Source organism: Hemitrygon akajei, chromosome 7 (genome assembly GCF_048418815.1).
Source record: "Hemitrygon akajei chromosome 7, sHemAka1.3, whole genome shotgun sequence".
NCBI classification, from domain to species: domain Eukaryota; kingdom Metazoa; phylum Chordata; class Chondrichthyes; order Myliobatiformes; family Dasyatidae; genus Hemitrygon; species Hemitrygon akajei.
In genome coordinates this window covers 171,629,231-171,643,593 of record NC_133130.1, presented here as the reverse complement: position 1 = coordinate 171,643,593, position 14,363 = coordinate 171,629,231, and the positions used below count along the sequence as shown (strand labels likewise).

Here is a 14,363-nt window from a genome sequence, read left to right as displayed (position 1 = left end):
TGCCCATCAGCTCCTTCTGGTGCCCTTTCTCCTTACCTTTCTCTCATTTTCCACTCTCCATCTCTTATTGGATTCCTCCTTTTCCACCCATCACCTTCCAACTTCACATCACATTCCAGCTTGTATTTCTTACCAACCCCACCTTCTTATTCTGGCTTCTTCCCCACTTCCTTCCCAGTCCTGATAAACAGTCTTGGCCCAAAACCTGGAACCTCGGTCAATGGTAGGGGTCCATGGCATATAAAGGTTGGGGACCTCTGACCTAGACTCATTATGCTAAGTTCCTCCAGCCTTTTGTGACTGTTACTCAGAAAATATATTTTTTTCCAAGTTTGGAAAATGTTTGTCTAACTTAGTTTACAATGAGAGCCAGACCACAAATAAAACTGGTCAGTTTAGTCTCCTAATTAAATTAATGGGTGCTTAAGACTAAGCTGGTTTGATGTTGGATTATAATAGGGCAAATACAAGCTGATGCAAAATTTTGTGTGCATCCTGAATCAGAAAACACGAGCAACCATTTTAAAAATAATATTTACTCTTGCAATGTTATTAAAAGATCTGCTTTCAGCATCTTGAGCAATATTTTCAGGTCACCAGAAATGCTTGCAATTTAAAACTTACTGAAGACAAATACAGGTATATGATTAAATGAGAGGCACAAGAAGATCTGAAACAATTAGAATTTATGCCTCATTATCATGGTAATCTTATCACTGGGATAATGAGGTATTAATGGAGATTTAATGTGCATCTCATAATGCTATCCCTTAGAGAAACACATAAGGAAATTGCTGCAAATTCAGTTAATGATATAAGCATCCCAAAACACATAATCTAAAAGCATGAAAAATGCTGGATGCAAATGAGAAGGAACCAAGGTCAATCACACTGCTGGGATTCAGAAAATGACAATTGTATTTTAATATAATACATTTTAAAGGAAGTTTCATTTTTGTCAACAGTTATAAAAAGTTTTCAGTGAAATCTGTTATCGAAAGCAATGTTGATGATTTAGAATTTTTGGTGCAGCTTCCTTAAATTTGGAAGTGTAATTATGGTACAAACAACAAAGCACACTAGTGTTTCAATCCAGTATGCCACAGGTGGCAAGAAATGCTTGCAGTTCTCCCCATGGAGCATTACCGGGTGACAGGGAAGCAATGTCTTTAAAGAAAAATACGTCTATCATCTGATGCATCCCCCAAGGCTATTTCTCAGGAATCATATAGTGACTAGGTCAAATGGGGGTGGGAAGAATTAAATATGGGGTTGCTTTATAGAGGGAATTAAACACAAGGGATAAGATGATGGCCAAATAATCTACTTGTTTTTAGTAACATTGGTCAGGACACCGATGAGAGATATCCTCGCCTTCTATTTAAAATGTTTCATAAGACCTTGTGTACCCTGTCAAGGGAAAAGATAAGAGCTGAACGTATCATCCAAAAGGTAATACCTCTGACAGCATTCCACAGCATCACGTGGATGCCAGTGATTTGGGTCAAGAACCTGAATCAGAATTGACAGAAAAAAGACCATCAGTGCAAGTAAGGACTGAAACAGTGGCTGGTAGATAGATGATAGATGGAATGCAATTGATGGTGGGAGTTGATGGGCCAAATGAAGAAAGGGAAGGAGGTAGGAAAGGTGAATAATAGGAAGTTAAAAAGCTAGGGGAATGGGTGAGTGTATGTGGGAGAAGAACCCCCAGCCATATGGATACCCTGGAACAGGAAAATTCAATGTTCATAACATTGCAAATTATACAAGCAGAATATGAAATATCATTGTTCCAATTTCCATTTGGCCTCAGTATGGGAGACCAAGGACAGACATATCAGTGTGGAAGGAGTGTTAAAATGTGGAATTGTGTCTACCCACTCCATCTGCCTATCACCCACACATTACTTCCACTGCTCTCATCTGCCTTCCCCCATTCACCCTCACTTTATTCAATGCCCCACCTTCTTGCAGCCCTTTGTTGCTCCACCTATTATCTCCCAGCCTCTGCCATTAGTTCCACTATCTACTCCATCTGTGCATCACCCCATTTCACCTGGATCTACTTCTGCTTTCCAACTCTTCCTCCACCCTATTCTTTCGCTATATTTTAAACTGGCTCTCTCTCCTCTATCTTCCTGTCCAGATGGAGGGTCTCAACTCTTCATACTAACTTGCTATTTCTTCCACAGATGCTGTCTGACTCGCTGAGTACCTCCTGCATCTTGTTCATTGCTCCAGATTCCAGCATCTGCAGTCTCTTGTCTCCACTGAACAATTCCATCCAGGTAAGAAAACATCCAGCCAAGAAAACAGTTGTAAGTAATGTCCTATTGGCTGTCTGAGATATTCCAAACATAGCGAAGTTTGAAATATTTTGAAACACATTTCCTTTGTTCTTCCCATCCCCACCCCAGCCTCTCTGCCATTAGAAGGTATTTTTATTTTCCATTTCTAAAAAAAATGCAGGGAGTCCTAGACTCAAAACAATAACTGCTTCTTATTCCACAAATGCTGCCTAACCTGCTGAGTGTTTCTCACACTTTAAAAAATTTAATTACAGATTTTCAGCATCTTTTTGTTTTGATTTTTATTTACTGAAGCCCGTATTTGTTTTGCCATGAGCAATTGTGCTGAAATTGTTCAACAAAATTACTTCATAAAATTGATAAAGTGCAAAACATGACAATTCCCATATTTCCAAATGAATTTGAAGAACAATTAGAAGTAAACTAAAATGAAAGAATCTTTCCAAGATTGGTCTATTGAACATAATTGCTTTCTTTGGAGACATTTTGGTGGGCAGCACAAGTGTTTCTGTTAATCACTGGATATTTATCACACACTGGACTAGAAAATTTACCACACCTCTTTACTAAGAGGACAAGCATATTTAACACAATGAATGTTATGTTTTTCTACAACAAATTAAAATCACATTTACCATACTAAAGTAACACACACAAAATGCTGGAGGAACTCAGCAGGCCAGGCAGCATCTAGGAAAAGAGTTCGGTTGATTTTTGGGCTGAAACCCTTCAGTAGGACCGGGAAAAAAAGCTAGGGAGTAGATTTAAAAGGTGGGGGAGGGAAGTGAGAAACACAAGGTGATAGGTGAAACCTGAAGGGGGAAGGATGGAGTAAAGAGCTGGGAAATTGATTAGTGAAAGAGACAAGGCCATGGAAGATAGAAAGGGGGTAGGAGCACCAAAGAGGGGCAATGGATGGGCAAGGAGATAAGGTGAGAGAGGTGAAAGGCAATGGAAAATGGTGAAAGAGGCGGGGTGGGGGCATTACCAGATGTTTGAGAAATCTATGTTCATGCCATCAGGTTGGAGGCAACCCAAACAGAATACAAGGAGTTGTTCCTCCAACCTGAGTGTGGCCTCATCATGACAGTGGAGGAGGCCATGGATGAACATATCAGAATGGGAATGGGAAGTGGAATTAAAATGGGTGGCCACTGGGAGATCCTGCTTTTCCCGGCAGCGGAGCGTAGGTGCTCATCAAAGCTGTCTCCCAATCTACGTCAGGTCTCACCAATATACAGGAGGCCACACCAGGAGCACCAGACTCACAGGTGAAGTGCTGACTCACCTGGAAGGACTGTTTATAGATCTTAATGGTAGTGAGGGAGAAGGTATACTGGCAGGTGAGCACTTGTTCCGCTTGCAAGGATAAGTGCCAGGAGGGAGATCAGTGGGGAGGGATCTCCAAGGGAGTCACATAGGAAGTGATCCCTGCAGAAAGCAGAAAATGTGGGCAGGGGGAGGGAAATACATGCTTGGTGGTGGGATCCTGTTGGAGGTGGCAGAAGTTTCAAACAATTATGTGCTGGGCGCTGAGGCTTGTGGGGTGGTAGGTGAAGACAAGAGGAACCCTATCCCTGGTAGGGTAACAGGAAGATGGAGCAAGAGCAGACGTGTGTGAAATGGAAGAGATGCCAGTTGAGGGCAGCGTTGATGGAGGAGGACAGGAAGCTCCTTTCTTTGAAAAAGAAAGACATCTCCTTTGTTCTAGAATGAAAAACCTCATCCTGAGAGCAGATGCAGTGGAGATGGAGGAAGTAAAAGAAGGGGATGGTGTTTTTATAAGTAACAGTGCAGGACAAGGTATAGTTGAAGTAGCTGTGAGAGTCCATGGGTTTATAATAGACATCAGTGGATAAGCTGTCTCCGGAGATAGAGACAGTGAGATCAAGAAAGGGGAGGGAGGTTTCGGAAATAGACCAGGTAAATTTGAGGGCAGGGGTAATTTGGAGGAAAAGTGGATAAAGTTGACGAGTTCAGCATGGGTGCAGGAAGCAGCACCAATGCAGTCGTCGATGTAGCACAAGAAAAGTGCGGGACAGTCACCAGTGTAGTAGGCTTGAAACATGGACTGTTTCATGTAGACAACAAACATGCAGGCATAGCTGGGACCCACGCAAGTGCCCATGGCTTCCCTTTTTGTTTGAAGGAAGTGGGAGAAGCCAAAGGAGAAATTATTTAGAGTGAGGACAAGTTCCACTAGGTGGAGGTGAACTGGTTAGGTCTGGTGTCCAGAAAAAAAAAATGGAGAGGCCTTCCTGGTGGGGGACGGAGGTGTATATGGACTGGACATCCATAGTAAAAATAAGATGATGGGGGCCAGGGAACCTGAACCTGAAATCATTGAAAAGATCCAGAGCATGTGAAGTGTCACGGATGTAGGTAGGAAGGGACTGAACTAGGGGGGATTAAAAAGAGTCGAGGTATGCTGATGTAAGTTCAGTGGGACAGGAACAAGCTGAAACAATGGGTCTACCTGGACAAGCGGGTTTGTGGATTTTGGTTAGGAGGTAGAAATGGGAGGTGTGGGATGCAGGAACTATGAGGTTGGTGGTGGTGGATGGGAGATCCCCAGATTCAACAGGTTGGTGATGGTGTGGGAGACAATATAACCATATAACAATTACAGCACAGAAACAGGCCATCTCGGCCCTTCTAGTCCATGCCGAACGCTTACTCTCACTTGGTCCCACCGACCTGCACTCAGCCCTTAACCCTCCATTCCTTTCCTGTCCATATACCTATCCAATTCTACTTTAAATGACAATATCGAACCCGTCTCTGCCACTTCTACTGGAAGCTCGTTCCACACAGCTACCACTCTCTGAGTAAAGAAATTCCCCCTCGTGTTACCCCTAAACTTTTGCCCCCTAACTCTTAACTCATGTCCTCTTGTTTGAATCCCCCCTACTCTCAATGGAAAAAGCCTATCAACGTTAACTCTACCTATCCCCCTCATAATTTTAAATACCTCTATCAAGTCCCCCATCAACCTTCTACGCTTCAATGGTTTGGTGCTCCTTAGTGGGGTCCTGTTTGAGAGATCTGAGAGTTGCAGTAAAGTATTTGTTTTTCAAGGATATGCAATGCAGTGCCTTAGCAACATTTAGACGCATTTGTTATGTATTTGAATCCTAAATCAAATTACTTACCTAAATTCCAAAATGTACCAATGTCTAAATTACTAAATGCACCATCAATATTTACCTGCAATATCTTGTAGTCTATCTTCATCAATGTTCGGATCAAAATCACTTCCCAGGACATCTGTGCTCCAAGTCTCACTCACAGTTTCCGAAATGTCCCTGTCATCGGTCAGCCCCATCATGTCCCTAATTTCAAACTTACGGAGTTTGTCATCAAGATTGTCTTGGGTGGTGGCTACAATGGAATAAAGAAATAGTATTAATGTTTGAGGTCTCAGTTAATAAATTTTAAATATACTCTGAACAAAAGTTACCAAATTAAAATTGTTGTTTACTATGTAGTAAACCCTAACTGGATATTCTGAAAGCACTTTACCAAGTGACAGAACAGAAATTTGATTTCAGTGGTAAATATGAAGACAATAAAGGTAGAAGCAAGTTGTAACAAATATGCAGAGTTCACACAATCTGAAATATCCTTTTCACAAAACTGCATTTCATGTAACTCAATATTTGTTTTTCAGACCATATCTGCCAACAATCTCTAAACTCCTTGCTTAGAAAAGCCAATTTCACTCCCCCAACTTAATTGGCAATTGAAGCGATACTCCTGAACTTCATAAAGTTACTTAATGAAAATGAACATTAGGTTTACCCTCTCCTGTGAGTGTCACTTAATTGCAGAAACAAGTTTCCTTTAAATAGAAAAATTACATTTAAGCACAAAGGGCCATATTTGGACAACTGTTATTTGAAAGTTACAAGTTCACCTACTTGCATTGTTCCAGCATTTTGCTTTCTCAAGTTTATACAAGTTTAAACAAGAAATGCCCATGATTATTTAGTTTTGTGGATGAAAAGCAGTATTGTTTGGAATTAATACTTTCTGGCTTCATTACCAAGAGATCAGCATTCATTATTTTGGGGACACTGACAGTTATAAATTCTGCAGCTACTAACGATCCTCAATTTTGGAACAATACAGATACAACTGTGGAAAATCTAGAAGGTTCTAGAAGTTCTAATATGGCTTTTCTTTAAATAAAAGTTGAAAATCAACGTGAAAAAACTGCTGTGTATAGATCCGTTCAGGCCATCTGTCTCACTCACTGAATTTAAGAGCAAAAGACACTGGAGCAGAATTAGGCCTCTCGACCCATTGAGTCCACTCTGCCATTTGATCATGGCTGATTTATTTTCCCTCTTAACCCCATTCTCCTGCCTTCTCCCCATAACCTTTGGTACTCTTACTAATCAATAATCTATCAAACTCCTACTTAAATACATGCAATGACTTAGCCTCTACAACCCTCTGTGGCAATGAATTCCACAGATTTACCACCCTCTGGCTAAACAACTCCGTCTTCATCTCTGTTCTAAAGGGAAATCTTTCTATTCTGAGGTTGTGCTTCTAGTCCTTGACTCACTCACTATTGAAAAAAACATAAAAGAAATGAGGGACCGTGCCTACGGGTAAGTTAATCAGGACTCTGAAAAGATGGCTAGCTCATGCCCCATGATTATTTACACTGCTACAAATGTACTTAGTGCCTCTACACTCTGGATTAGAGCAAAACAGATTAATTGTTCCCATCTTAGAAAAAAAGCTGAAAACAATGATGAAGCCTTGAAAAGATCAATGATGTAGCAGTGCTGTTTCATGAAGGATCCCACCCACCCTGCTCATGGACTGTTTGTCCCACTCCCGTTAGGGAAGAGGCTACAGAGCATTCACACCAGGACCACCAGAATCAAAAATAGCTACTTTCCCCAAGCAGTAAAACTGATCAACCCCTCCGCATCCCCCACCACTGCGATTTATCATTTCCTGTCAGTCACCTTATTTACTGATCCTTCTGTGCCTGGTGTCACTTTATGGACATACAACCAATATATACAAGTTACCCTATGTATTTATATTTGTGTTTTTTTTATTATCGTGTCTTTAATGTTCTTGTGCTGTATCACATATAGAGTAACAATTATTGTATTTCATTCTCCCTTACACTTACTTACTGCCTGCTACGCCACTGGCGTTTAGGGCAGCAATGAAGGTCCTCCATCTCTGGTATTGTTCAGAGCTTCCTTCATCATTTCAGTAACTTCCTCTTGGTTTTCACTACTGTCAGTCATGCAAGTCCCAGGTAGAGACTCAGGAATACTGTCACACTCAGATGTAGAAGGATTCATCACTGCTGTTACCATAACAATTTTGTTTTACCAGTCAAGGTTGTTAGCCCTGAGCTGAACCCCGGTGCCTGGGGGACCAGTGGACCACTCTTAGCCTGGCCAAAGAGCCAAAGCATAAAGCCTTGTTTCCAGCCAACATAGATCTCTAGGTCGTTGAGGCATGCAAGCCTCCAAACCCAACAACAAAGTTGTGGTCCTCTTGAAGGCCTTTAAACGATCTTGAATTTTGATTTTTTTTTTCTTTGCACTGGCACTATTTTATCATTTGTTCACTGAGTACAAACTTTGCTGGCACCCTAATATTTGTCATTCACTCCTTTCCTTACTGTCACTAATTGGAGGGTAAGCTTCAACCACACCAGTGTGTCTGAAGAAAGACACAGGCTAGCCTGGTAAGGTTGCTCCATTTCTTTACAACTGACATTAATGAACTACATTTATTTTACAACAATCCAGTAGTTTCAACACTTCTGTTCTGGATAAGTTTTAAGTTCAGGTTAATTTACTACAGCTGCATGGTAGGATTTAAACTACTTTCAATACATAGGTACATGGAGCTTAGAAAAATAGAGGGCTATGTGCTAGGGAAAATCTAGGCAGGTTCTACATAGGTTACATGGTCAGCACAACATTGTGGGCCAAAGAGCCTGTAAGGTGCTGTAGAATTCTACGTTCTATGTTTCTCTGGATCACTTGTGCGCATCTCTCACTAGAAGGCTTGTAGCTTGACAACTACATGGTATGTTCGTGGGTGGCACGGTAGTGTACTGGTTAGCACAATGTATTAGAGTACCAGCAATCCAGGTTCAATTTCCGATGCTGCTGTAAGGGGGTTATACGTTCTCTTTGTGACCTTGTGGGTTTCCTCCAGATGCTCCAGTTTCGTCCCACAGTCCAAAGACATACCAGTTGGTAGGTTAATTGGTCATTGAATGTTGTCCAGTTATTTAATCAAAGGATTGCTGGGTAGCACAGCTCGAAGGGCCAAAAGGGTCTATTCCATGCTATATCTCAATAAATAAAATAAATACTATGGAGTTGCTTCTAAGCAAGCACACACACTTGTGGCTGTCAAAATCTTCAACTTTACTTCGATGAAAATAGATTGTAAGTGCTCATTGCTATTAATTAACAAATCAAGTAATCACCACAGCAGCAAATGGCCAATAGTCGAGGCAAGTATTTGAGCTTTAATTCATTGACTCACAAATCATGTTTCAGGAAAGACAAGTGGGCAGTACTGTCACAAGGTGATTAGTGTATCGCTTTGGAGCCCCAGGTTCAATTCTGCTGCTCTCTGAAAGGAGTTCTCCCCATGACCAAATGAGTTTCCTCCATGTGCACCAGTTTCTTCCTACATTCCAAAGATGTAGGTTTTCCAAAGGTTAAGTTGTGTGCATGCTACTTTGGTGCTGGAAACGCAATGAAACTTGCAGACTGCCCTCAGGGACTGCGGACATACAGTGAAAAGCAATGCATTTCACTGTATGCTTCAATGTACACGTGGCAAATAAAACTACCGTAGATTCCGGACTACAGAGCGCACCTGATTAAAAGCCGCTGGCTCTAATTTTAGAAATAAAATCAATTTTTTAATTGTAAAGGCCGCACCGGATTTTAGGCCGCACCGCTACTTTTAAATATACATACGTATCGGTAACACAAATTACGTTGCATATACTTTTTTACTGAACAGCACGAACAACATTCCAATATCTCCTAGCGACTGGTAAAAATATATAGACTGCAGCCTACCAGGAAAAGTTATTGATCGCCTTTAACTTAAAAGCAGCGTTTTCGCTCGGGTCTGACGCGCTTGCGTAACGCGATCGGGTCTAATCGGGTCTGACGCGCTCGCGTAACGCGATCGGGTCTAATCGGGTCTGACGCGCTCGCGTAACGCGATCGGGTCTAATCGGGTCTGACGCGCTCGCGTAACGCGATCGGGTCTAATCGGGTCTGACGCGCTCGCGTAACGCGATCGGGTCTAATCGGGTCTGACGCGCTCGCGTAACGCGATCGGGTCTAATCGGGTCTGACGCGCTCGCGTAACGCGATCGGGTCTAATCGGGTCTGACGCGCTTGCGTAACGCGATCGGGTCTAATCGGGTCTGATGCGCTCGGGTCTGACGCGCTCGGGTCTTGCTTTTCTTCGAGTATTTTCCATGTTGATGAGGGTGAGTACAAATGACTGATTTACAATAATTTAATTGTGAAAGTGCGCTTGATTTATCGTACAATTTCATTGGACCTCTGTGAACTACTCATCAATTTTATTGGTCTACTGTTACGAGGCAAAATGTTTACGAGGCGGCATGAAAAAAAACCATGTATTAGCCGCTCTGGATTAAAGGACGCAGAGTTCAAAGCTGTTCAAAATGTGGGGAAAAAGTAGCGGCTTATAATCCGGAATCTACGGTAATCTAAAGAAGTCTGTAGTCTTAAGAACTGGTTCAGCAAAAAACACACAAGAAAATACAAAACTAAATCCAGAAGTTAAGCATCTCCCATCCTACACTACAATTAGAAAATATTTTTCACCATACACCATCAACACAGTGAGAAACTGACAGCATCTTTAATTCAGCATACCTAAAACAGACTTACTGAAACAGGTCTTAATTAATCAAATCTAACTAAATATTGTGATCACCAATTCTGCAATGTTATCACTGGGCCTCACGGGCACAATACGTGTCACAAAGGAGGTCAAGAGGAAAACAGTACACAGCCCCAAATATTAAATTATTTATTAGTACATGTTGAAGAAACAACCCAAATGGAAGAACGTTAGGCAATTTTGGAATTGCATCAATTCCAGTCTTTACAAACTACCGCCCGTTTTCCTGACCCAAAAAAATCTTAAGTACTAAATCTCAAAACGACCCCATCATGTTTCAGCTGAATATGGTTCCACCAGTAAAACAAGAAAACTACTTCCAAATAGAGTGCTGATCAGCTAGATAGGAGTGAAAAGAAACCCTAACCTACCTGAAGAAATAACAAAGGAATCCAGTCTCTCAAAAGAAATCTGGAATATCCTGAAAAAAACCATCGATCCCAATTAAAAGAGAGATGGAAAGTGCTGCATGAACCAGAAATCTGTATGTAACAATTTAGTCTAAATTGCAGCGTGATCTAATTAAGGATAGGAATAAATTTAAGATGTGGGGAGGAACAGAGAAGAGGATTAATGATCATTCATGAGCAGGCTTCTTTCCAATAGTTCTCATTTTAGCAATGTACAAGTTAACGAGAATCTAGATACAGTAAATACATTCTGTGGCTTGGTGAAAAACACATTCACCAACTGAACTTTCAAGCAAGGTGACCGCCTTTCTATTTTGCTTACCTTGCTCATGTTCCAACAATTGTAAAGCCTCAACCCCGTTACTCCCAGACGGTCCTGCTCCAAGTTCAGAGACTGATTCTCCTTCCAGATCCAATGACGACACAGAGTTTGATCGGTTTGAAGGTCCTATTAGAAATATAAATTACTATGTGAATTAAATAAACAGGGAACTCAAATAAATAAAAATAGATGGGGACATCCTGAATGGATTTCATATCCTGTGACCCCATAATATTTTTCAATATATCCATACCTATATAGAGAAGATGTAGAGAGAATGTTTCCCATAGTGGGAGAGTCTAGGACCAGGGGGCACAGGCTCAGAATACAAAGATGTTCCTTTAGAAGAAAGATAAGGAGGGATTTCTTTAGCCAGAGGGTGGCAAAACTGTGGAATTCATTGTTGCAGCTGTGGAGGCCAAGTCATTGGGTATATTTAAAGCAAAGGTTCTTGATTGGTAAGGGCATCAGAGGATATGGGGAGAGAACGAGAATGGGGTTGAGAGGGATGACAGATCAGCCATGATCGAATGGTGGAACAGACTCAGTGGGCTGAATGTCCTAATTCTGCTTCTAGGTCTTATGGTTTTATAACACACATTTTGCAAAACTCATCCACAGTTAGTTTCTTTTTAGACTTGCTTCCATGTCAAAAGTGACCAACTAGATTAACCCAGCTGATAAATCACAGAAGTACTCATGACAAATAGACTTACTGATTACAGGTGACTTTTGGCAATGTTTTGGATGCTAATCATTCATCAGCACAGCAAGGTTCAGTTAAATACTGCTTAACCCAGTTCCCATAATGACTTGATAGAGGTGGATAAGAAAAGAAGCATAGATTGAGTGGACAGCCAGAGACTTAACCCTAAAGGCAGAAATGGCTAATACAAGGGGGCACAATTTTAAGATGTTTGGAGAAAAGTATGGGGGGGAACTGTCAGAGGTAGAGTTTCTTTAATACAGAGAGTGGTTGGTGCATGCTAGGAGTGGTGGTAGAGGGAGACACATTAGGGACATTTAAGAACCTCTTAGATAGCCATATGGATGATAGAAAAATGGGGGGCCATGTCGGAGGGAAGGGTTAGATTGTTCTTAGAGTGGGTTAAAAATCAGCAAAATACTGTAGGGCGAAGGGCCTGTACTGTTCTATGTTCATTCTTTGACTTTAGTTATAGAGTAACTAACAATATCGAGATACATCACTTAAAATTTAAGTTTTAAATGCCAAAGAAATGATCAATGTTTGCTCTTATAATCCAGAATACTCCACTTCCCCCCCAAATACACTTATCACAATAACAAAACATACACAAGCTAGGAAGGGAAGGGGTTTGGAGAAGTGACCAATAGCTTGGCTATGTGGATGTGTTACTTCTTATGGAGAATTTTTTTTTTTTTGAAGTGGTTGTAGCTTGGAAAGGAGTACCGTAACTGTTTATTGAGGTAACAAAAAAGCCTTAGAATCCAATGTGTCACAAATGGACAGACCAAAAAAAAAACAAATTCAAAAAGGAAAGGAGAATTTATTGGAAGGCAAGAACCTAGAGTGGAGGAGATTACAGCGATGAGCTGCAGTGAGACCACACAAGATTTAAAGACAAATGCCAAGATTTTAAGTGTGATGTATTCGGATTACTAGGAACCAAAGCAAGTCATGTGGACTGGAGCAAGGGCTACATGGAATTTGATGAAAAGCTTCACCTTCTGATATTCCCTCCATATTATCACTGCATAGAGAAAAGCGTAGAGTTTTATCTGGTTTCCCATGGAGTTTTCCATCCTCTACAGGTACTTCACCCTGACCACTCTCAGAAAGCTGCATGCTCAGCACCTGATCAAAACAGAGAAAGTAATCAATACACAATTAAACAGCCTGCATGTTGTAAACACTAATCTATATTGTTAAAAGTCTAATCCAAATGGTATTTAATTATCAGACAGTTCAAATGTTTGAGCCCAAAGCCCACATGCTATAGGATACAATTAGGTTTCTGGATTGGGATTACACTGCTCCTCAACCAGATAAAAAAGATGTGCAGATACATGCAGCCGGAGCCTGGGGGGGGGGGGGGGGGGGGGGGGTGTGTGCATGCGCACGCATGTGTGGAAAGGCGCTTGCGTTGATGTTGTCTTGTTGCTTACAAGAGAAAATCAGCAGATGCTGGAAATCCAAGTCACACACACAAAATGCTGGAGGAACTCAGAAGGCCAGACAGCATCTATGGAAAAGAGTACAGTCAACGTTTCAGGCTGAAACCCTTCAGCAGGAAGGGTCTGATGAAGGGTCTTGGTCTGAAACTGCAACTGTACTCTATTCCATAGCTGCTGCCTGGCCTTCTGAGTTCCTCCAGCATTTTGTGTGTGTTGTTCGTTTTGTTGTTGTTGTTATTTGTTGCCTGCTCTTTTGTGCACTGTTATTCTGCTGAGCATTGTGGACATGCTACTTGTGTGCTGACGCTTGTGGTCTGCCTGCAGGACATCCTTAGGTGGTTATTAACGCAAATGATACATTTCACTGTATGTTTTGATGTACATGTGACAAATAAATATGTATCGGCACATAATAATATAGGTTGCTACCACAATAAACTGCATCAATTTGCCTTTCTAACTCTTGCCATAATTGGTTGACACAAGTTTCATGGCTTATTAGTAGATGCACAAGTTTAAAGGTTGTAGCACACTGCTAGAACACAAATTTAACCCTATACCTTGGTGAAAAGCCCTGAACAGCATGATGGAAATTTTCCCCTTTCCAATAAAGAAATGTCTAAATATGAAGTGTCAAAATGTGTCTTCAGTGTCACAAGAGTAAGATATTAACTCTCGTTAAAATTGTTCAAATATTTAAGAGCCCACATAGAACTTAACATGCAAAACATAAGATAATACAGATGTTAGAATCTGGAACAACAAAAACAAAGAACTGGTTGCTGGTGGAACTCAGTGGGTCAGACAGTACCTGAGGAGAGAAATGCACCTTCAATGTTCCAGGCTGAGACCATTTATCTATGCAGGCCTACAGCAGAACTAGGAGATATTCGTACATCATTCAAGTCCCACATTCCCACAACCTGCTTTGACATGCAAGTTCATGGTTGATCTTTAAACTCAAACACTGATTTCCTGTCCTTTTAAACAAAGAAATAAATTGATCAGTTTTGAATCTAATCAATGACAACTCTGCAACTCTCTGGGGTAAGGAATTTCAAAGATTTGCCATTTTTAAAGTCCTTTCAGTCAAAAATGACCTTCCCATATTTTGGAATTTCTATCCCTTAGTTTCTGAACTCACAGCTGGGAGAAACACCATCCCCATTTTTAAACACACAAAGTGCTGGAGGAACACAGGCCTGG

At 41.2% G+C, this 14,363-nt stretch overlaps 1 protein-coding gene across 11 annotated transcripts in view; it reads right to left on the bottom strand.

Moving 5' to 3' along the window:
• Positions 1-14,363, bottom strand: part of gapvd1 (GTPase activating protein and VPS9 domains 1) — a 128,251-nt gene that overhangs the window by 42,158 nt on the left and 71,730 nt on the right. For all 11 annotated transcript variants that reach the window (XM_073052605.1, XM_073052607.1, XM_073052606.1 and 8 more), the window contains 3 exons: positions 12,708-12,837; positions 11,001-11,126; positions 5,520-5,693 (listed from right to left, as the gene is read on the bottom strand). In XM_073052605.1, the coding sequence (XP_072908706.1) occupies positions 5,520-5,693; positions 11,001-11,126; positions 12,708-12,837 (430 nt within the window). The remainder of the gene's footprint in view (positions 1-5,519; positions 5,694-11,000; positions 11,127-12,707; positions 12,838-14,363) is intronic.